The 21,390-nt window shown below is 50.5% G+C and overlaps 1 protein-coding gene across 2 annotated transcripts in view; it reads left to right on the forward strand.

Moving 5' to 3' along the window:
* Positions 1 to 2,722: 2,722 nt before the first annotated feature.
* Positions 2,723 to 21,390, forward strand: part of LOC147107370 (uncharacterized) — a 171,929-nt gene continuing 153,261 nt past the window's right edge. The window contains exon 1 of one of the 2 annotated variants that reach the window (XM_086006325.1): positions 2,723 to 3,445. In XM_086006325.1, coding sequence (XP_085862451.1) covers positions 3,409 to 3,445 — 37 coding nt within the window. In that variant the 5' untranslated portion in view covers positions 2,723 to 3,408. The remainder of the gene's footprint in view (positions 3,446 to 21,390) is intronic. The other variant, XM_086006323.1, reaches the window with a different exon arrangement.

A 21,390-nucleotide genomic window follows, 5' to 3' on the forward strand; every position in this document is an offset into this window, starting at 1 on the left:
CTACATCTCCAGCCACATTTCGACCAGATCTACCATCGAGTAAACAATCGGCTTGCTGAGGATGTGATTCCGATGCCTTGACAGATCAGGTGGAGCCCTGCAGTACTCAGCAGCCAGGGTCTCCAGAATCATCGTGGTCTGCTGTGCACTGCACAACATCGCACAGCAGCGTGGCTTGCAGCTGCCTGAGGAATAAGTGGCTCAGCGCATAGCCTCCTCAGATGAGGAGGAGGAGAATGAGAACGAGAACAAAGACCTTGCGGATGTGCATCAACCAGCTGCAGCAGCACATTGCTGCCCGGGATGCACTCATCTTGGCCAAATTGTCTTAGGTTACCCAATCGAACACATGTGCCTGGCACCTTCTTGCCACACCATAGACAATGGACAAGAACCTGTGGCTTCCTATCATTCTGACCACCATCATGACAGATGCAATTCGCCCTGAGCCCTCAATGTGGAACTTCCATTTCCAAAATGACAGAGTCCAGAACTTCAACAGTTTGCCGTCACTTCATTTTAATACATTGACTAAAGGATGGCATTTAACAATTAAACACAACAGAACACCAAAGTGATTACCCTTGTGACTACTTGTGCTTTATCTTCCTCTTACTCGTGCTCCTACGTGGTGCTTCCCCTGTGGCTTCAGCAGATGTGGAGGCCCCTTGCTCACTCTCACGCTGCTCCTGCCTCGACACCTTTGGCGGGTGTCCTCTGGGGTTGTGAGCCTGTGAGGGCTCGCCAAAAGTCTGCTCCTCCTGTGGCAGTGCAGGGGCTGAGACGCCCATCTCAGTTGGGTGAGGACTCTGGTGGGGCTCTGACCGAGGGCTCCACAGTGGCATGGGAGTGTGAGCGCTTGGAGAGGAGCCCCCACTTCCTTGTTGTCTGCCAGCAACATCTCCCTCATGGGTCAGCCCCACTTCAGTGTTAGCAAGTGGCTTGACAGCACCTTGCTGCACATCAGGGAGGCCATGAGGACCCATTTCTGCACTGGCAGTCCTACTCCAGAGGACTTCCATAAAGGTCTGGTTTCTCTGATCAATAGCTGCCTATCGCTCCTCCAAAGATGTCAACCTATTCTGAACATTCGCCATGTTTCCTACACTCTGGCGACTTAGCTCCTCCATGGCCGTAGCCATCCTTTCCATGGAGGTTGCCATCTTTTCCGTGGTGGTGCGTTCATGCGCCAATGCCTCCACAAAGGCTCTGCTCATGTTAGTGTTGGACTCCTCCATTCGCTCCACACTTGCAGTGACCCTGGAGACAAAACCTGCCAGAGACTCCAGCACCTGTTCCTGGAGTTCCAGCACCGCCCTCCTTCTGGATGGACCCGGAGGCACAGGGGTCGACATGCAGCTGAGCAGAGCTGGAAGCGCCCTGCAGCCTCCGATGAGGACTCTCCACTGCTGTCCCTGTCTCCACCATCTGCTGATGCTCACTTGTGAGCTGTGATACAACAGGTGACAACACTACTCTATGTCCCGAAGGTCCCACCGAGGTGTGCGTTTCTGCGCTGGTGCTGGGTGCGCTTAATTCTGCTGACGCTGCCCCATCAGAGGTTGCAGGTTCCTCTGAGGAGTCTTTCGGCTCAGCCTCTTCCTCCTAGATAGTGACGAGATGGTCCTGTGGGGGAGTAAAGGCATGAGTTAGGCATGTGATATAAACATAGCATGCATATGGAATAGTGCAGATGATCATAAGTCAATCTGTTTAAGCATCAGAAGCCATATCAGTCACTCATGCAATGTCAATGAGATGCAAACCTATTCTGTCACCAGCTTGCTCTAATGCGCCCGTCTGTCTGTCCCCCACTTCCACATCCTCCTCAGCGCCAACGATCTCTAGGGCCGCCTCCTCAGCGCTGGTGAGATGGGATATTGAGGGTGGCCCTCCTCTGGTCTTCGCCCTTTCCCTCTTATTGTGGGCTCTCTTTTCCTGCAATGAGGGACACAAGTGGAGTTTGAGTGAGAATGATGGAGTGAGTATAGATAATCCATAGCATAGATGCTTAGAAGGACACACATGGAGTGAGGTCCCAATACTAAGGACCCTCCCTGTGTGGTTAGTTGTTGTCATAGCATAACAGTGATTGGGAGTGTGAGGGCAGCATAGTCCAATAGTTAAGTGATTGCGTATAGAGAGAGGGAATGGTTACGGGTGCAAGGGATGTAAGGGTAAAGTGGGATGTGAAGGAGTAAGTTGACAATGCAGAGTGCTGGTGCTAAGAGGAGATGGGGAGCAGAATGAGGGTAAAGGTGATGGTCTACTCACTTTGCCTGTTCGGACAAGGTCATTGAACCTCTTTCAGCACTGCAGCCAGGTTCTGCTGCACATCGATCTGGAACTGACCTCCTGGGCAACTTGCACCCACACAGTTTTGGTCTGCTGGGGAGGTTTTTTCCTCCCAGAGGGTGGAAACAGCACCTCCTTTTGTGCTCTGGCTCCCTGCACCAGAGCATGGAGGGAGTCATCATCAAACCGAGGTGAGGCCTTGGGCCTTGAAGTCAACATCCCACTTTGAAGAGAAGCAAGGACAAGTGTAAAGGCTGAAAATGAACCAAGGCTGCTTGGAGCCCTTAAATGCAGTTGGAGAAATGATGTCATCAGAGGTGAGTTTCAGACCCAAAAAACTAATTGGGTCAGGGGTGCGCACACGCTGGGAATCAATTGGCCAATTACGGCAAAATAGCTAAAAAAGCCCGCCTGATAGTGGAGGCGGGAGCGGGACCCGTCACCAATGGCAAAATCCAGCCCCAGGCCTGTCTTTCCAAACACCAGGACTGTGAACAATCCTTTTAAAACCAAAGACCATCGATACATCGGCAATTATGCCAAACCTCCCTCCATTGCTCAGAAGGAATGGGCAGTGCAAAGGAGTCAATGTTTACTTCTTTCCGGAAATTGGTTTTCCATTTTCGTTTGTTGCTGTGGTAAAGCACAATGAGTGAAAACGTTTGTTTATAAAATGTACTTCAAAAGCCTACACGTTATATTCCCCGTGAGCCCTTTGTTGTCCGGTTGGAAGAGAATTTTTCACTTTTTGCATGAGTTTGTGACGGAATAGAATGGGAGCAAACGTTTATTCTCACACATCCATCAATAAATACACTTCTCTGGGGTGTGCATGAGTTGAACAGTTAGACTGTGGCCCGGGTGTGTATTTGGTTGGGTTGAGTTGGGTGCCCCTGTGCGGGTTTCCTTCCGCCTTTGCTGTTTTGAGAGAGTGCAATGTCTCCTCGCGAGAAAGCCCATGATGCTGATGGATGTGGTCATGTTCTTCCACCGGCGTTGGGGGGAAGAGAAGCCGGCGCCAGGCAGCGCCATCAGAGAGAGAAAAGACCCAAGGAAGCAGCTCCTGGTCCCGGTCCAGGTCCAGGACAGGACGGGGCTCCCCACAGCTGACGGATGGAGTCTGACCGAGCCCCCTTACCGCAGCCCGTCGGTAAGTGTCTTTCTGAGGGGGTGAAGGGCGAGCCAGCGTGTTCCAGTTGTGTGTGTGTGTGTGGAGGAGATCAGACCGTCGAAAATGGTGATGCTTTTTGGCCATTTGTCAGAAAGCGTCTGAATTCGAGCCGAGCCGAGCCGGCCAGACTGGAGCTCCTCGCCCGGCGCTTTCAGCCCCACAGCCGCCGCCAACGCAGCATTTTATACTTTCCAAACACAATTAAAATGTAAACTGACGGAGAACAAAAAAGTCGAGCACGAAATTTAGAAAGATCGTGAAATGCTTTCCTTTCTTTCTTTCTCTCTCTCTCTCCCTCCCCCTATTGGAGGAAAGCTGTGTGACTTTTTCTAAATGATCATCAATTTACAAAACCGTTTGGGAGAAACTTAATTGCGATTTATTAAACCGTCCCAATCTGATTAATGTGGGGACTCGGCGCAACTTCGGCTGAGGGCCGGCGCAGCAGTTGTGTTTCTCTCTCTGAGACTTGCCGGCTCCACACTCTCCCCTCTCTGTATCAAACGTTTAATTCACCGTCGGCTGCAGCCCTTCTCCTGGTTCAGGTCCCCGGCTCACTCTGCAGCTTTCCCCCCCCCTCTTTCCTGCTTCCCGATTCTCACCAACTGCATTCCCCCCCCCCCAACCTGATGTATTTGTAATAACAACAGAAAACGCTGGAAAAAACCTCAGCAGGCCAGGCAGCATCTGTGGAGAGAGAAAAACAGAGTTAACGTTTCAGGTCGAAGACCTTTCGTCAGAACTGGAAACAAGCAGGAAAAGGAACCGATTTTAAAGCAAGTTTAGGGGCTGGGATAACAGCAGAAAATGCTGGAAAAACTCAGCAGGTCAGGCAACATCCATGGAGAGAAATTTGAGTTGATGTTTTGGGTTGAAACTGTTAAATCCGTGTATCTTGATGTGTGTCCTTCAATAACTAGACAAGAGACTGCAGAGAACAATCAACAGGTGTTTACTGGATGAAGGTTACTCTAAAACTAACTATACAGATCCCTACTCAGGGTTATATACAGGTGTGGTCACTGCCAGTACTACAGTATACAGGAACTGTAAAAAGTAGTTCTCCCCTTAAAGGTACATACACTACAATTCCTCCCCTTTTTAGATTAACAGTACCATACATTCATTTAACAATTAAATATCAACTAATTACAATTAACACTTTTAACATGCAACATTAACTGAAAATAGTCTATTTATAAATTCAGTCTTTGGGGAGGCTTCCTGATCCTTTCTGTATAGCGCCTTTCCTGAATGTCTTGCTCTTGGTGCGGAGGCGATTCTGGCCCCCTGTCGTCGGTTGGTTCATCAGCTTCCGGTGCTACTGTTTCTGGGGTAGATGCTACCTGTATGTCGGGTTCATCACCAGGTATGTGAGACATGGGGTTGACTCGTTCCTGTGACTAGGATCTGGTCAACATGGCGTCTCACAATGTTCTCCCCAACATCCACTGTGTACATTAGTGGCCCCTGCCGTGTGCATATCGTTCCTGGTTGCCATTTCTCTGTTCGGTAGTCGCGGGCCAAGACTGGTTGCCCTACATTGAAGCTCCTTGTCGGCTTCTCATTGATGTGCTGGAATTGCTTATTCTCAACATCTCTTCGTACATTTGGTCTGAGCAAATCCAGACGAGATCTCAACCTTCGGTTAAAGAACATCATGGCCGGGGTCTGGTTGGTGACTGCATGTGTCGCATTTCTGTAGGCTAACAGGAAATTGTCCACCTTATGCTGCAGTGGAATGTCGTCATCGCACATGGCCCTTACTGCTTTCTTAAAGGTTTGTACGAACCTCTCAGCCAATCCATTTGTGGCTGGATGATACAGGGCGGATGTGTAATGCCTTACCCCATTCCTTTTCATAAATCTTCGGACACAAACTGTGGTCCGTTATCAGAGCAAATCTGCTCTGGCAAGCCGTTCCTGGCAAAAATGGTCCGTAGGACTGCAATAGTTTTCTCCGTGGTGGTGGAGGACATTTTGGTCACCTCAGGCCATTTCGAGTGCGCATCCACGGCTATTAAAAACATTGAGTCCATGAATGGATCAGCAAAATCAATATGCACCCGTTGCCATGGAGATGAGGGCCACTCCCATGGGTGTAGAGGGGCATGTGGTGGTGCATTTTGGACCTTCTGGCATCCTGAGCAGCTCTTTGTCAGGTCCTCGATTTGCTGATCGATCCCCGGCCACCACACATAAGCCCTAGCAAGGCTTTTCATTTTTACCCCTCCCAGATGGCCTTCGTGAAGCTCACTGAGCACTCTCTCCCTTAACTTGGGTGGAATTACCACTCGGGATCCACACATCAAGGTCCCCTGGCATACTGACAGCTGTTCTCTTCTGGATGAGAATGCTGGCAACAGTGAGTCGCCATGTGTTGGCCATCCCTTCACCGTCAAATCATATACCCGAGACAGTGTCTGGTCATTTCGGGTCTCCTTCTCTATATCAGCATTAGTTACTGGCAAGCGTTCAATTATAGTCGAATAAAATATTTCGACAGGGTCCACTGCTGGGGCTTCCTCCGCAGTAGGCAGTGGCAGGCGTGATAGCCCATTAGCGTTTCCATGCTGTTTCGTGCCCTTATACTCGATTTCATATTGGTTTGCCCCTAGAAAAAGGGACCATCTTTGTAGCCGTTGCGCAGTCATCACCGGAACGCCCTTCTTTGGATTAAAGATGGAGACAAGTGGTTGGTGGTCAGTCAGCAAGGTGAACTTCTGCCCGTGCAGAGAGTGGTTGAACTTTTTCACTCCCCACACTAGGCTGAGGGCCTCCCTGTCAATCTGGGTGTCGTTACGCTCGGCTGAGGTTAGTGACCGAGACGCAAAGGCTACTGGCCTCTCCGAGCCGTCCGGGAATTTGTACGACGGCACCGCTCCAATGCCATAGGGTGATGCATCACACGCCAACCGAATTGGTAGTGCTGGGTTGAAATGAGCCAACACCTCTTTTGATGTGATCAATTCTTTGCACTTCTGGAAAGCTCGTTTACATTCGTCATTCCACTTCCATGGTACCCCCGTTTGCAGTAGGGTGTTCAGTGGGTGTAGTACTGTAGACAAATTCGGCAAGAACTTATGGTAGTAGTTCACCAGCCCGAGGAACGACCTCAGTTGTGACACATTTTCCGGTGCTGGAGCCTTGATTACTGCCTCAATCTTTTCAGGGGACTTATGTAACCCCTCTTCATCAATAACAGCGCATCAGTATTGTGGCCACATCAATTACTCATAAAAGACTGAGAGTTAGAAGAGTAACTAAAGGCTTTTATTAACAAAAGAATGGAGGTCTGCCTCGCGTGGTCGACTGGTCCAGAAATACAAAGGGCTGGGGAGCAGCCACCTTTATACTAGGACTTGTGGGAGGAGTCAGCCGAGGCATGTCCAGGCATGTACACAATGGAATGCAAACAGTATACAAACAGTGGTTTACCACATTCACCCCTTGTTTAAAATTGAGTCCGGCGGGGTGAAGTGTATTAAAAGTTAGTGTATTGGAGTCTCTCCGGAGGTCTTGTCTGCCGCTGTGATCGGCGTGGCGACGGCAGGGGTAGTGAAGCTTCCGGCATCAAGTCCCGCGTAGGCTGTGGCGCTGGCGTGTCGTCCTCGTAGATGTTGAGCGGGTCGCGGGACCCAGGCCTGCCGTCTGCTGGGGCTGGATATCGGATCGTGGGGGGGGGTGGTAGTGGGTAGTGGGTTACTGCAGCCCCCGAGGGTGCAAGGTCTCTTATGGAGACTGTGTCCTCCCGCCCGTCCGGGTACGCAATGTAAGCGTACTGGGGGTTGGCGTGGAGGAGGTCGACCCTCTCGACCAGGGGGTCCGTTTTATGGGTCCTCACGTGTCTTCTCAGTAGGACCGGCCCTGGGGACGTCAGCCATGGCGGTAGCGATGTCCCCGATGTGGACTTCCTTGGGAAGACAAACATTTTCTCAGGGGTGGCGTTAGTGGCAGTGCAGAGCAGTGACCGAATAGAGTGGAGCGCATCGGGTAGCACATCCTGCCAGCGGGAGGTTGGAAGGCCCCTAGACTTTAAGGCTGGCAGGGCGGCCTTCCAAACTGTCGCATTTTCTCTTTCCACCTGTCCGTTCCCCCGGGGGTTGTAACTAGTGGTCCTGCTTGTGGCAATACCCCTAGTTAGCAGGTACTGACGGAGTTCGTCGCTCATAAACTATGAGCCCCGGTCGCTATGGATATAGCTGGGGAAACCGAACAGGGTGAAGAGGTCATTTAGGCATTTAATGACCGTGGCACTGGTCATGTCCGGGCAGGGGATGGCGAACGGGAAACGGGAGTACTCATCAATAATATTGAGGAAGTACACGTTGCGGTCGGAGGAGGGGAGAGGCCCTTTAAAATCGGCGCTCGAAGGGGCGAGTGGCTTTTATCAGGTGAGCCCTGTCTGGTTTATAAAAGTGCGGTTTGCACTCAGCGCAGACGTGGCAGTTCCTGGTCATGGTCCTGACCTCCTCAATGGAGTAAGGTAGGTTGCGGGCCTTGACGAAGTGGAAGAACCTGGTGACCCCCGGGTGGCAGAGGTCATTGTGGAGGGCCCGCAGTCTATCGATCTGCGCGCTGGCGCAGGTGCCACGCGATAGAGCATCTGGGGGTTCGTTGAGCTTCCCGGGCCGGTACAAGATCTCGTAATTGTAGGTGGAAAGTTCGATTCTCCACCTCAAGATCTTGTCATTTTTGATTTTGCCCCTCTGCTTGTTGTTAAACATGAAAGCGACTGAACGCTGGTCAGTGAGCAGGGTAAATCGTTTTCCGGCCAGGTAGTGCCTCCAATGACGCACAGCCTCCACAATAGCCTGGGCCTCCTTCTCAACAGCGGAGTGTCTGGTCTCCGGGCCCTGGAGGGTTCGTGAAAAGAAGGCCACGGGTCTCCCCGCCTGATTGAGGGTAGCGGCCAGAGCAAAGTCGGACGCGTCGCTTTCCACCTGGAAGGGGATGGATTCGTCCACTGCGTGCATGGTGGCTTTGGCGATGTCCTCCTTGATACGGTGGAAGGCTAAGCGGGCCTCTGCCGTCAAGGGAAAAGAGGTGGACTTGATCAGCGGACGGGCCTTGTCCGCATAGTAGGGGACCCACTGGGCGTAATAGGAGAAAAACCCTAGGCACCTCTTCAGGGCCTTGAGGCAGTGGGAGTTCCATAAGGGGACGCATCCGGTCGGGGTCGGAACCGATGACTCCGTGTTCCACAACACAGCCAAGGATGGCGAGGCGGTTTGTGCGGAATATGCACTTCTCCTTGTTATATGTCAGGTTCAGGAGTTGGGCGGTGCGGAGGAATTTTTCGAGGTTTGCGTCATGGTCCTGCAAGTCACGGCCGCAGATGGTCACATTGTCCAGGTATGGGAAAGTGGCCTGCAACGCATTTTGATCTACCATCCGGTCCATCTCCCTTTGGAAGACGGAGACCCCGTTGGTGACGCCAAAGGGAACCCTAAGGAAGTGATAGAGGCGGCCGTTTGCCTCAAAGGCAGTATACTGGCGGTCCTCAGGGCAGATAGGGAGCTGGTGGTACGCTGATTTCAGGTCAATGGTCGAGAAGACGCGGTACTGCGCGATCTGATTGACCATATCAGCTATGCGGGGGAGTGGGTAAGCGTCCAGTAGGGTGTAGCGATTTATTGTCTGGCTGTAGTCGATGACCAGGCGCTGCTTCTCGCTGGTCTTAACGACCACAACCTGGGCTCGCCAGGGGCTGGTGCTGCCCTCAATAATCCCTTCCTTCAGGAGCCGCTCCACTTCGGTTTTAATGAAAACCCTGTCCCCGGCGCTGTATCGCCTGCTCTTTGTGGCGATGGGCTTACAGTCGGGGGTGAGGTTAGCAAACAGTGGGGGGGGGGGTGACTCGGAGTGTGGAGAGGTTGCACCTGGTGCGCGGCGGGCAATTTGGAAGCTGCTGGCTGCGGACTGTGAGTGGGGGGAGGGGTCCACCGTACGCCATCGTAACACTTTTAAGGTGGCACTGAAAATCTAACCCCAGTAGAACGGCAGCGCAGAGGTCGGGCAGGACTAGAAGTTTAAAATTATCGTACACAGTCCCGTCTACTATGAGTGTCACCACGCAGTAGCCGCCAATGTCCGCTGACTGGGACTCGGAGGCCATAGAAATCCGCTGGTGCGCAGGCAGGACTGGGAGAGAGCAACGCCGCACCGTGTCAGGGTGGATGAAGCTCTCCGTGCTCCCAGAGTCAAAAAGGCAGATTGTATCGTGACCATTTACCTTAATGTCCATTGTGGAACTGGCCAGTTGGTGCGGTCTCGTTTGGTCCAGTGTAACGGATGCCAGCGTAGGGGTCGGTGTGTCGCTGCGGGTATCAGATGAGGCGGTGTCGGGGGCCTGCTGCGTCCCGGCTGTCGTCTAAGATGGCGGCGTCCATGATCCCCATGTGGCTGGAGGCGTCCAAAATGGCTGCTGTACCGGTGATTCGCACATGGCCGAGGAGGCCCAAGATGGCGGCCCGCATGGCCCACACGCGGCGCTGCTGGGGTTCGGGGTGGCTTTGGCCCTGCAGACGCTAGCGTAGTGCCCCTTCTTCCCGCAGCCCGAGCAGATCGCGTTTTTCGCCGGGCAGCGCGCTCTGGGGTGTTTTGCCTGGCCACAGAAGTAGCATTTCTGGCCTTGGGGCACTGCTGTCTGGCCTTGGGACACTGCTGCGGTAGTTGGGCCGTTGCTGGGGTGTGGCTGGGGTGGCACGGCGCTATGAGGCGGTCCTACCGTGTCCCAGGCTGTCGTTCCCCGCGGCGTCCACAGTGCAGAGGAGTAGGCATCCATGCCCTGGTAGGCTGCATCCAATGATAGTGCGAGTTCAGAGGCCTTGTTGAGGTTGAGGTCACTCTGCTCCAACTGTCGCTGTCGGGTGTAATTGGATCTGTGGCCCGCTACAAAAGCGTCCCAGATAAGTTCCTCTGTGTACACGGCGGCCTTTACATCCTTACACCCACAGGCCCGGCCAAGCACGGACAGTGCCTGAAGATATTCCACGGTCGATTCCCCAGGTTGTTGTTTACGACTCCCCAGAAGGTGCCTGGCGTACACTTCGTTCACTGGGCGCGTGTACTGGTCCTTGAGGAGCTTGATAGCATCCGCGTACGAGGTCGCGTCTTGGATGACCGAGTACACTCGGTGGTTCACTTTGGAGGTCAGGACATCCAGTTTGTCCTCTTCCGATTTGATTGCTTCGGAGGCAGTCAGGAATTTTTCGAAACACTTAAGCCAGTGAGTAAACTTGGTGGATGAGTCCGCCTCCCGATGATCTAAGTCCAGGCATGCTGGTGTGAGGATCTTTTCCATTATAAAAATTTTGTTAATAAAATTGATGCGCTATCAATTACTCATAAAAGACTGAGAGTTAGAAGAGTAACTAAAGGCTTTTATTAACAAAAGAATGGAGGTCTGCCTCGAGTGGTCGACCGGTCCAGAAATACAAAGGGCTGGGGAGCAGCCACCTTTATACTAGGACTTGTGGGAGGAGTCAGCCGAGGCATGTCCAGGCATGTACACAATGGAATGCAAACAGTATACAAACAGTGGTTTACCACAAATACGAGATCTGCTTCTGGAAAAACTCGCATTTGTGGCAATTAGCTCGGAGCCCATATTCCTTCAATCTAGTGAGCACCTGCTCCAGGTTGGCGAGGTGATCACTGTCATTTTCGCCTGTGACCAGGATGTCGTCCAAATAACACTGGGTCCCTGGAATCCCTTGCAGGACTTGATCCATTGCCCTTTGCCAAATAGCCGGAGCTGATGCTACCCCGAACACCAGCTGGTTGTATTGGTAGAGACCTTTATGAGTGTTGATCGTGAGGTACTGTTTCGAGGCTTTCTCTACCTCCATTTGCAGGTACGTCTGGGCCAGATCAATCTTAGTGAAGCGTTTCCCTCCAGATAGCAAGGCGAAAATATCTTCAATCCGCGGAAGCGGATATTGTACAGTGTGAAGGACTGGGTTCACTGTCACCTTAAAGTCCCCACAGATGCGAACCTTCTTTGGTTCCCCAGGCGTATTACTCAACGACCTCTTCATTACAGGAACGATGGGTGTAGCCCACTCGCTCCAGTCCACTTTGGACAGTACTCCTGAACGTTCCAAACCTTCCAGCTCTGTTTCGACGGCTGGGCGGATCGCATAAGGTACCGGTCTGGCCTTAAAAAAAAAAAAAAAAAAACTTTGGGCTTGCATTTTCCTCTATTTTGATTGTCGCTGTTATGCCTTTTAGTGTTCCGAGTCCCTCCTGGAACACTTCTTGTGCGTCAGTTAGCATTTTTGACAGTCGTCCAGGTGTGACGTCGTCATCCTTTTTGGCATCTACAGTCAGTGCTTGTATGGAATGCCAATCTAGCTGTATCTTCCGGATCCATTCACGTCCTAGTAGTGGTGGTCCTCCATCTGGCAATACATATAGGTCCATTTTTGGTGTTTCCTTACCATTATATATAACTTTCACCCTTATTTTTCCTTTGGGGTAGACTTTTTGCCCCGTGTACGTCTTCAAGACAATCTCCGTATCTCTCAAGGGTATATGTGAGAATAGCCGCTTGTAGTCCCTTTGGTTTATGACTGTTAGGGCTGATCCTGTGTCCAATTCCATTTTCACTTGGACTCCGGCTATCTTGAGCGTGACCCAGATAGTTTGGTGATCCTCCGTTTTGATCACATTATGTAGTTTCAGACAACCCAGCTCCTTGCTTCCGGAGTCTGTATCACTCTTCTGTTCGTCTGAACTACTCTCCGTCACCTTATATACCTTCTTGTACTTCTCCTGTGGGGATTTCTTGCTGCTGGTTTTCTTTTCCGACCTGCAGACTCTTGCTATGTGTCCTACTTTTCCACACTGTCTGCACACTTGGTCCTTGAAGCAGCAATCCTTATGGTCGTGTGTTGTTCTGCTGCAGCGATAGCACTTCACTGTTCCGTATGACATTTCATTTGTGCCATATTCTTGCGGTCTCCGTTGTATTTCTGCCGCGCCCCGTGCTGCTGCTTCGTGTGATACTGCCATGCTGAAAGCCTTGTCCAGCGTAAGATCCTTTTCTGATAGAAGCAGTTTCTGGGTTCCTTCACTTTGAAGCCCACACACAAACTTGTCCCTTAAAATATCTGCTAGTCCCGTTCCAAACTGGCAGTGTTTCGATAGCTTGCGCAGTTCCGTTAAAAACTCAGCATTACTTTCATCTTTATGCTGGTTCCTTTTGTGAAACTTAAATCTTTCCGCTATCGGCAGCGGTGTGGGGTCTAAGTGGTCCTGTAGGATTGACACTATGTTTTCAAAATCCTTTTCCACTGGCTTCTCTGGGGTTACTAGGTTTCGCAGTAAGCCATATGTTTTTGCACCCATTGAATTCAACAATACCAGCGCTTTCCTGTCATCTGGCACTTCATTCGCCTTGCAGTACACTTCTATGCGTTCGACATATGTCGTCCAATCTTCGACTTCATTGTCGAACGCTGTGACACTGCCACTCTTCGGCATCCCTGGGTGTGGTTAGACTGGCTCAAAATGGCGTTTCCCGCGCTCTCCCTTCTCCGCTGCGGCTCAAAATGGCGTCTCCCGCACTTTCCTTTCTTCTCCACTGCGGCTGCTCGCCCCCTGAACACTGGCTGCGCTCTGCGCGTTTTCCTGCGCGCCTCTCTCTCTCGTTGACGCCGCTCGGTCCTGAACAGCGGCTGCGCCCTGTGCGCTCTACCCTCTCTCACGCTGCTCTGCCTTTTTCCTGTGCCGTCGGTCGGCTCTAGCCGCCGCTGTGCGGGAAGGGTCTGCGCCGTACCTGTTGCCAGCCCGTTTCGCTGGAGTCTCCGTTGGATGGTCGACGCCCATGCTTCTGGACTCGGCCTTCTTCTGCAGAGTTGCAGGTAGGTTCGAATCTGCTCGTCACCAATGTTAAATCCATGTATCTTGATGTTGTGTGTCCTTCAATAACTAGACAAGAGACTGCAGAGAACAATCAACAGGTGTTTACTGGATGAGGGTTACTCTAAAACTAACTGTGTAGATCCCTACTCAGGGTTATATACAGGTGTGGTCACTGCCGGTACTACAGTATACAGGAGCTGTAAAAAGTAGTTCTCCCCTTAAAGGTACATACACTACAGAATCCCTTTTTCAAAACTGGAAAGAAAAGAAAATAGATCAAAGGCAGGGCTGCGATCGAACAAAAGAAGTAAAAGAGACAATAAAAGGTATTCGAAACCAGACGAGATGGTAATAGGCCAGTGGAGACAAAAGACAGCTGAGATTAGGTGTGAAGTGTACTGGCAGGATAGGAGACAGCTGCCAGATGGGAGAGAGAAACAAAAGGAAAGGGGTGGGGGGGGGGGCGGCGGGTGGGGGGAAAGGAAGACCCAAAACAAAGGGGTGGAAAAAATTATAAGTAAAAAAAGAATTAGGGGCCGAGGTTATGATCTGAAATTGTTGAACTCGATATTGAGTCCGGAAGGCTGCAAAGTGCCTAATCGGAAGATGAGGTGCTGTTCCTCGAGTTTACGTTGAGCTTCCGTGGAACAATACAAGAGGCCAAGGACGGTGAGGTCCGAGTGGGAATGGAGCGGTGAATTAAAATGACAGGCGACCGGAAGCTCGGGGTCACCCTTACGGACTGAACGGAGGTGTTCCGCAAAGCGGTCACCCAATCTGCGTTTGGTCTCCCTGGGAAATGGGGGAGGGGGTGAAAGAAAAGGGAAGGTCTGTGATAGGATGGAAGGCAGGAGAAGAAAAGAGGCATTAAGAGATATTCAAGGCAAGAGGAGATGGTAATGGGACAGGTTAAGAAACAAAGGATGGCTCTAGATGAAGTGTGAATTGCGCTGGCAGAATGAAAGACAGCTGCCATGTGGGGGAAAAAACACAAACAAAAAGTGTGGATAAAAAATATAAATGTGATAGGGGCCGAGGTTATGATCTGAAATTGTTGAACTTTATGTTCAGTCCAGAGGGCTGTAAAGTGCCTAATCGAAAGATGAGGTGCTGTTCCTCGAGCTTACGCTGAGCTTCCGTGGAACAGTGCAAGAGGCCGAGGACAGTGAGGTCCGAGTGGGAGTGAAGCGGTGAATTAAAGTGACAGGCGACCGGAAGCTCGGGGTCCCCCTTACGGACTGAACGGAGGTGTTCCGCAAAGCGGTCACCCAATCTGCGTTTGGTCTCCCCAATGTAGAGGAGGCTACATCGTGAGGAGTGAATACAGTATACTAGATTGCAAGAGGTACAAGTAAATCGCTGCTTCACCTGGAAGGGGTGTTTGGGTCCCCGGACAGCGGGAAGGGGGGAGATATAAGGGCATGTGTTGCATCTCCTGCGCTTGCACAGGAAGGTTCCAGGGGAAGGGGTGCTGGGGGTGATAGTGGAGTGGACTAGGGTGTCGCGGAGGGAGCGGTCCCTACGGAATGCTGAAAGGGGAGGTGAGGGGAAGATGCGTTTGGTGGTGGGATCACGCTGGAGGTGGCGGAAATGGCGGAGGATGATCCGTTGAATGTGGAGGCTGGTGGGGTGAAAGGTGAGGACAAGGGGAACTCTATCGTGGTTCCGGGAGGGAGAGGCAGGGGTGAGGGCAGAAGTGCGGGAGATAGAACGGACACGGTCGAGGGCCGTGTCAACCACAGTAGAGGGGAATCCCCGGTTGAGGAAAAAGGAAGACATGTCGGAAGCACTGGTATGGAAGGTGGCATCGTCACAGCAGATGCGGCGGAGACGGAGAAACTGGGAGAATGGAATAGAGTCCTTACAGGAGGCGGGGTGGGAGGAAGTGTAGTCCAGGTAGCTATGGGAGTCAGTGGGCTTGTCGTGAATGTTTGCCAATAACCTATCCCCAGAGATGGAGACGGAGAAGTCGAGGAAGGGAAGAGTCGGAGATGGACCATGTGAAGGTGAGGGAAGGGTGGAAATTGGAAGCAAAGTGAATAAACGCTGTTTACGGAGGTCATGGTCCATCATCAAAGACCCTACCCACCCCAGCCACAGTCTGTTCGCCCTCCTGCCATCTGGGAGACGCTACAGATGCATTCGCACCCGTACGACCAGATTTAGGAACAGCTTCTTTCCCAGGGCTGTCATCCTACTGAACTCCACAAATAAACTCTAAAGCCTGCACATCTGCCAATGCACTTTATTATGGTTATATTTATGTTAATATACTACAAGCCAAATATATGTTGAATGTTTAAATGTCTTAATCTAAATGTACACTCTCGGGAGCCGCAAGCCTACATTTCGTTGTACTGCATTTGTGCACTAACAATGACAATAAAAGTTGATTTGATTTGATTTGATTAGTTCAGGGCGAGAGCAGGAAACCGCACCGATACAGTCATCAATGTACCGGAAAAAGAGGTGAGGAAGGGGACCCGAGTAGGACTGGAACAAAGAATATCCCACGAAAAGGCAGGCATAGCCAGGACCCATGCGGGTACCCATAGCAACACCTTTGATTTGGAGGAAATGAGTGGAGTCAAAGGAGAAGTTGTTCAATGTGAGAGTAAGTTCAGCCAGGAGGAGGAGGGTGGTGGATGGGGTCTGGTTGGGCCTCTGTTCAAGGAAGAAGTGGAGCGCCCTCAGACCATCCTGGTGGGGGTTGGAGGTGTAGAGGGATTGTACGTCCATAGTGAAAAGGAGGCGGTTGGGGCCAGGAAACTGGAAACTGTTAAATTGGCGGAGGGCGTCGGAAGAGTCGCGGATGTAGGTGGGAAGAGACTGGACAAGGGGAGAAAAAAATAGAGTCGAGATAGGAAGAGATAAGTTCCGTGGGGCAAGAACAGGCTGAAACAATGGGACTATCAGGGCAGTCCTGTTTGTGGATCTTGGGAAGGAGGTAGAAGCGGGCTGTGAGGGGTTGGGGAACTATGAGGTTGGCGGCCGTGGGGGGAAGATCTCCAGAGGAGATGAGGTCAGTGACAGTCTTGGAAATGGTGGCTTGATGTTCGGTAGTGGGGTCATGGTCCAGGTGGAGGTAGGAGGACGTGTCGGAGAGTTGGCGTTCAGCTTCCGCTAGGTAGAGGTTGGTTCGCCAAACAACAGCACCACCCTTGTCAGCGGGTTTAATGAAAATGTTGGGGTTGGATCTGAGAGAATGGAGTGCTGCAAGTTCAGAGGGAGGTAGGTTGGAGTGAGAGAGGGGAGCAGAGAAATGGAGACGGCCAATGTCACGTCGGCAGTTCGCAATGAAAAGATCTAGAGAGGGTAAGAGGCCAGGGGGCGGGGTCCAGGTAGAACGAGAATTCTGAAAGCGGGAGAAAGGGTCAGATGTGCGGGGGGGAAGACTCCTGGCCAAAGAAGTGGGCACGGAGATGAAGGCGGCGGAAAAAGAGCTCGGCATCGTGCCGAACTCAAAATTACTTGAGGTGATGGCGTAAGAGGATGAAGCTCAGGCCTTTGCTGAGGACTGATCGTTCGGGGTCAGAGAGGGGAAGGTCAGAGGGGATAGTGAAGACGCGGCAGGGGGTGAGATTGGGAGAAGGGGGGATCAGAGGAAAGTGAAGGGGAAGGTTCCCAGCGCAATTCACACTCCATCTAGAGTCATCCTTTGTTTCTTAACCTGTCCCATTACCATCTCCTCTTGCCTTGAATATCTCTTAATGCCTCTTTTCTTCTCCTGCCTTCCATCCTATCACAGACCTTCCCTTTTGTTCTTTCATCCCCTCCCCCATTTCCCAGCCCCTAAACTTGCTTTAAAATCTGTTCCATTTCCTGCTTTTTTCCAGTTCTGACGAAGGGTCAATGACCTGAAACGTTAACTCTGTTTCTCTCTCCACGGATGCTGCCTGGCCTGCTGAGTTTTTCCAGCGTTTTCTGTTGTTGTTTCAGATTTCCAGTATCCGCAGTATTTTGCTATTGCTGATGTATTTGTACATGGTCTGCAGCTAACTCATCCAGAACCCCCCCCCACCCCCACCCCGCCAGATATTAACTACTACACAAAAGTTGTGGATTATAAGTTTTATTGCTGATTATCTTTTTGCAGGGAAATTGTTGAATTTTAGAGAGTGTAATCTTGAAGTGCAGCGTTATTCCAGAAGGCTGTAGAGTAAAACACCTAGGGTACGATTTTAGATTAAACAGGAACAATTATGGAATAGGTGCAGAATGTAGGGTTGGACTTTCCTGAAAAAGTAGAGATGAATAAAAAGTGGTACACTGTCAGTAGAAAGCTATAAAAGACTTTTGCAGTGGTTAAATTAGGCCAGACTGGCCTGGTATGGTGTTCTCGTTCTGAAAGATAAATCGAGTATCTACTGTGTTTACTTGCTGGTAGTCTGCATTCATCTACAAAGGGCAAAAAAAAATCCAGTCGCTATGTGTAAAGATCTCGAGCAGCAGACATAAGTTCCCTTAAAACCAATCCCAGGTGATCTTTTTTTATGTGTCAAACACTCAAAGTAACTCGTGCTTAAGAGCCTTCAACCCAAGACACTGAAAGATTTGTGCAAATAAAGTTTGCTTGGGGGGGAGACAGAGGTGGGAAAATGTGGCCGAGAGAAAAAAATATGAGGGACGCAGACTTGAACGTTTGTCCATTCATTGCCAGATCTGGCTGGACCACATAAAGCACAGTCTGGTCTTGCTCTCCTCTGCCAAAACTGCTCACCCTTCAAGGATAATCATAGAGTGCAAAGATACCTCCCGGCTTCTCTTCTCCACTACAAACCATTTTCTTAAAAGCCTCTTAACTGCCTGCTCCAGCCTCAACTCCAACTCCAGCCTCATCTCCAACAAGTGCAAGATTGGGACCATCAGTTCAGCTGCCTCTGCCTCTTCCCTCCCTTCCCCTAACTCACCAAGCCAAACTTGACCCAAGGTTCCCCTTGCCCTAGCTCTGAACTTGCATCTTTCTCTCTTTTCTCTCATATCTCCCCCCATGCCCTATCCGAGGCCCATCTCCTGCTCCCTCGACCCTATTCCCACCATACTGCTGACCACTCCACTTTCCTTCCTGGTCCCCACGTTAGGTGATATTGTTAACGGTTCCCACTCCTCAAGTACTGTCCCCCTCCCCTTCAAATCTGCCATCATCACCTTCCTCCTCAAAAAACATGCCTTTTAACCCTCTGTCCTTGCAAACTACTGCCCCAGCTCCAACCTCCCTTTCCTCTTCAAAGTCTTGAATGTGCTGTTGACTTCCAAATCCGTGCCAATCTTTCCCATAACCTGATTGGAGGGGTTCAAACATGGAGTTTCCACACAAACTCCATTCCCTAGCTATCAAGTCCACCCCTCACCCTGGCCACACTGAGGCTGAACCAGACTCTTCACAACTTTGGTGTCCTATTTGACCCTGAGCTGAGCTTCTGACCCCATATCCTCTCCATCACCAACCGCCTACTTCCACATCCCGTAATAGCGCCCATTTCCGCCCCTGCCTCAGCTCATCTGCTGTTGAAACTTTCTTCCAAGCCTTTGTTACCTCTAAACTCGACTAGTCCAATTCTCTGCTCGCTGGCCTTTCACCTTGCATCTTCCATAAACTTGAGCTCCTCCAAAACTCTGCTGCCCATATCCTAACTCTCACCAAGTCCCGTTCACCCAGCACCCCTGTGCTCGCTGACCTACACTGGCTCCCGGTCCGGCAACACCTCGATTTTAAAATTCTCATCCTTGTTTTCAAATCCCTCCATGGCCTCGCCCCTCCCTATCTCTGTAACCTCCTCCAGCCCCACAACCCTCTGAGAGCACTGCGCTTCTCTAATTCTGGCCTCTTGCGCAACCCTGATTTTCATCGCTCCAACATTGGTGGCCGTGCCTTCAGTTGCCGAGGCTCTAAGCACTGGAATTCCACTCCCCCCCACCATAAACTCTCTGTCACTCTACCTCTGCCTCTCTGCCTCTCTCCTCCTTTTGAGATGCTCCATCAAACCTGCCTCTTTGACCAAGCTTTTGGTCACATGCCCTAATATCTCCTTATGTGGCTCGGTGTCAAATTTTGTTTGATAACGCTCCTGTGAAGTGCCTTGGGAAGTTTTACTATGTTAAAGATGCTGTATAAATGCAAGTAGTTGTTGTTGAGGTGGTGTGAAAGAAAAGATACAGAAGAGTGAGAGATGAAGGTTTTTCATGTGTGTGTGCGCATGAGAGAGAAATAAAGTACAAAGATTACAGGGCAGGGTCAAAGGTACACAATGCTGGGGGTAAGTACCCCTTCTTAAAGTACACTTTAACTACTAAATAGGATTACATAGGATGTACGGCACAGAAACAGGCCATTCAGCCCATCCAGTCCATGCCGGTGTTTATGCTCCACTCGAGCCTCCTCCCGTCTTTCCTCATCTAAATCTATCAGCGTAACCCTCTATTCCCTTCTCCCTCATATGTTTGTCCAGCCTCCCCTTAAATGCATCTATACTATTCGCTTCAACCACTCCCTGTGGTAGTGAGTTCCACATTCTCGCCACTCTTTGGGTGAAGAAGTTTCTTCTGAATTCCCTATTGGCTTTCTTGGTGACTATCTTATATTGATGGCCTCTAGTTATGCTCTTCCCCACAAGTGGAAACATTCTCTCTCTATCCACTCTATCAAAACCTTTCATAATTTTATAGACCTCTATTAGGTCACCCCTCAGCCATCTCCATGAGGCTCATGGAATAGGTGGGTTAGTGGCAGCTTGGATAAGGAATTGGCTTAAGGACAGAAAACAGTGAGTTGTGGTAAAAAGACCAAACGCAGATTGGGTGACCGCTTTGCGGAACACCTCCGTTCAGTCCGTAAGGGTGACCCTGAGCTTCCGGTCGCCTGTCATTTCAATTCACCGCTCCATTCCCACTCGGACCTCACCGTCCTTGGCCTCTTGTACTGTTCCACGGAAGCTCAACGTAAACTCGAGGAACAGCACCTCATCTTCCGATTAGGCAGTCTGCAGCCTTCCGGTCTCAATATTGAGTTCAACAATTTCAGATCATAACCTCGGCCCCTATTTCATTTTCACTTATATTTTTCCACTCCTTTCCTTTCCCCCCCCCCTTTCCTTTTGTTTCTCTCTCACACCTGGCAGCTATCTTTTGCCCTGCCAGTACACTTTACACCTAATCACAGCCTATTACCATCTCGTCTAGCTTCTAATCTCTTTTACTTCTTTTGGTTCTTTTATTCTTTTGTCCGATCGCAGCCCTGCCTTCGATCTAGTTCCTTTTCTCTCCAGTTTTGAAGAAGGGTCAAACCCGAAACGTCAACTCAAATTTCTCTCCACGGATGTTGCCTGACTTGCTGAGTTTTTCCAGCATTTTCTGTTGTTATTGTGGTAAATGGATGTTTTTCAGACTAGAGTATGGTAGACCGTGGTGTTCCCCAAGGGTCTGTGCTGAGGCCACTGCTTTTTTTGATTATATATAAATGACCTGGATATTGGAATACAAAGTAGAATTTCTAAATTTGCCGATGACGCCAAGGGGTGTGACAAACAGTGATGATACCAATCGACTACAACAGGACATAGAAAGGCTAGCAGAATAGGCAGACAAGTGGCAGATGGAATTTAATACAGAGAAGTGTGAGGTGATGCATTTTGGCAGAAGGAACAGGAACAGGAACAGGGAGAGGCAATATACACTTAATGGCACAGTTTTAAAGAGTGTGCAGGGACAGAGGGACCTGGGAGTTCATGTGCATAGGTCTCTGAAGGTGGCAGGACATATTGAGAGAGTGGTTAAAAAAAAGCATATGGGATCTTGGGTTTCATAAATAGAGGTATTGAGTAAAAAAAGTAGAGAAGTTATGCTGAATCTTTATAAAGTGCTGGTTAGGCCACGACTGGAGTATTGCGTCCAGTTCTGGTCACCACACTTTTTAGGAAGGATCTGAAGGCCCTTGAGAGGGTGCAGAGGAGATTTACCAGAATGGTTCCGGGGATGGGGGGTCTTAGCTACAAGGACAGGTTGGAGAAGCTGGATTTGTTTTCATTAGAGCAAAGGAGGTTGAGGGGTGATTTGAT

This window comes from Somniosus microcephalus, chromosome 14 (genome assembly GCF_052327205.1).
Source record: "Somniosus microcephalus isolate GS21.2 chromosome 14, FLI_Smic_1.0, whole genome shotgun sequence".
NCBI lineage: Eukaryota > Metazoa > Chordata > Chondrichthyes > Squaliformes > Somniosidae > Somniosus > Somniosus microcephalus.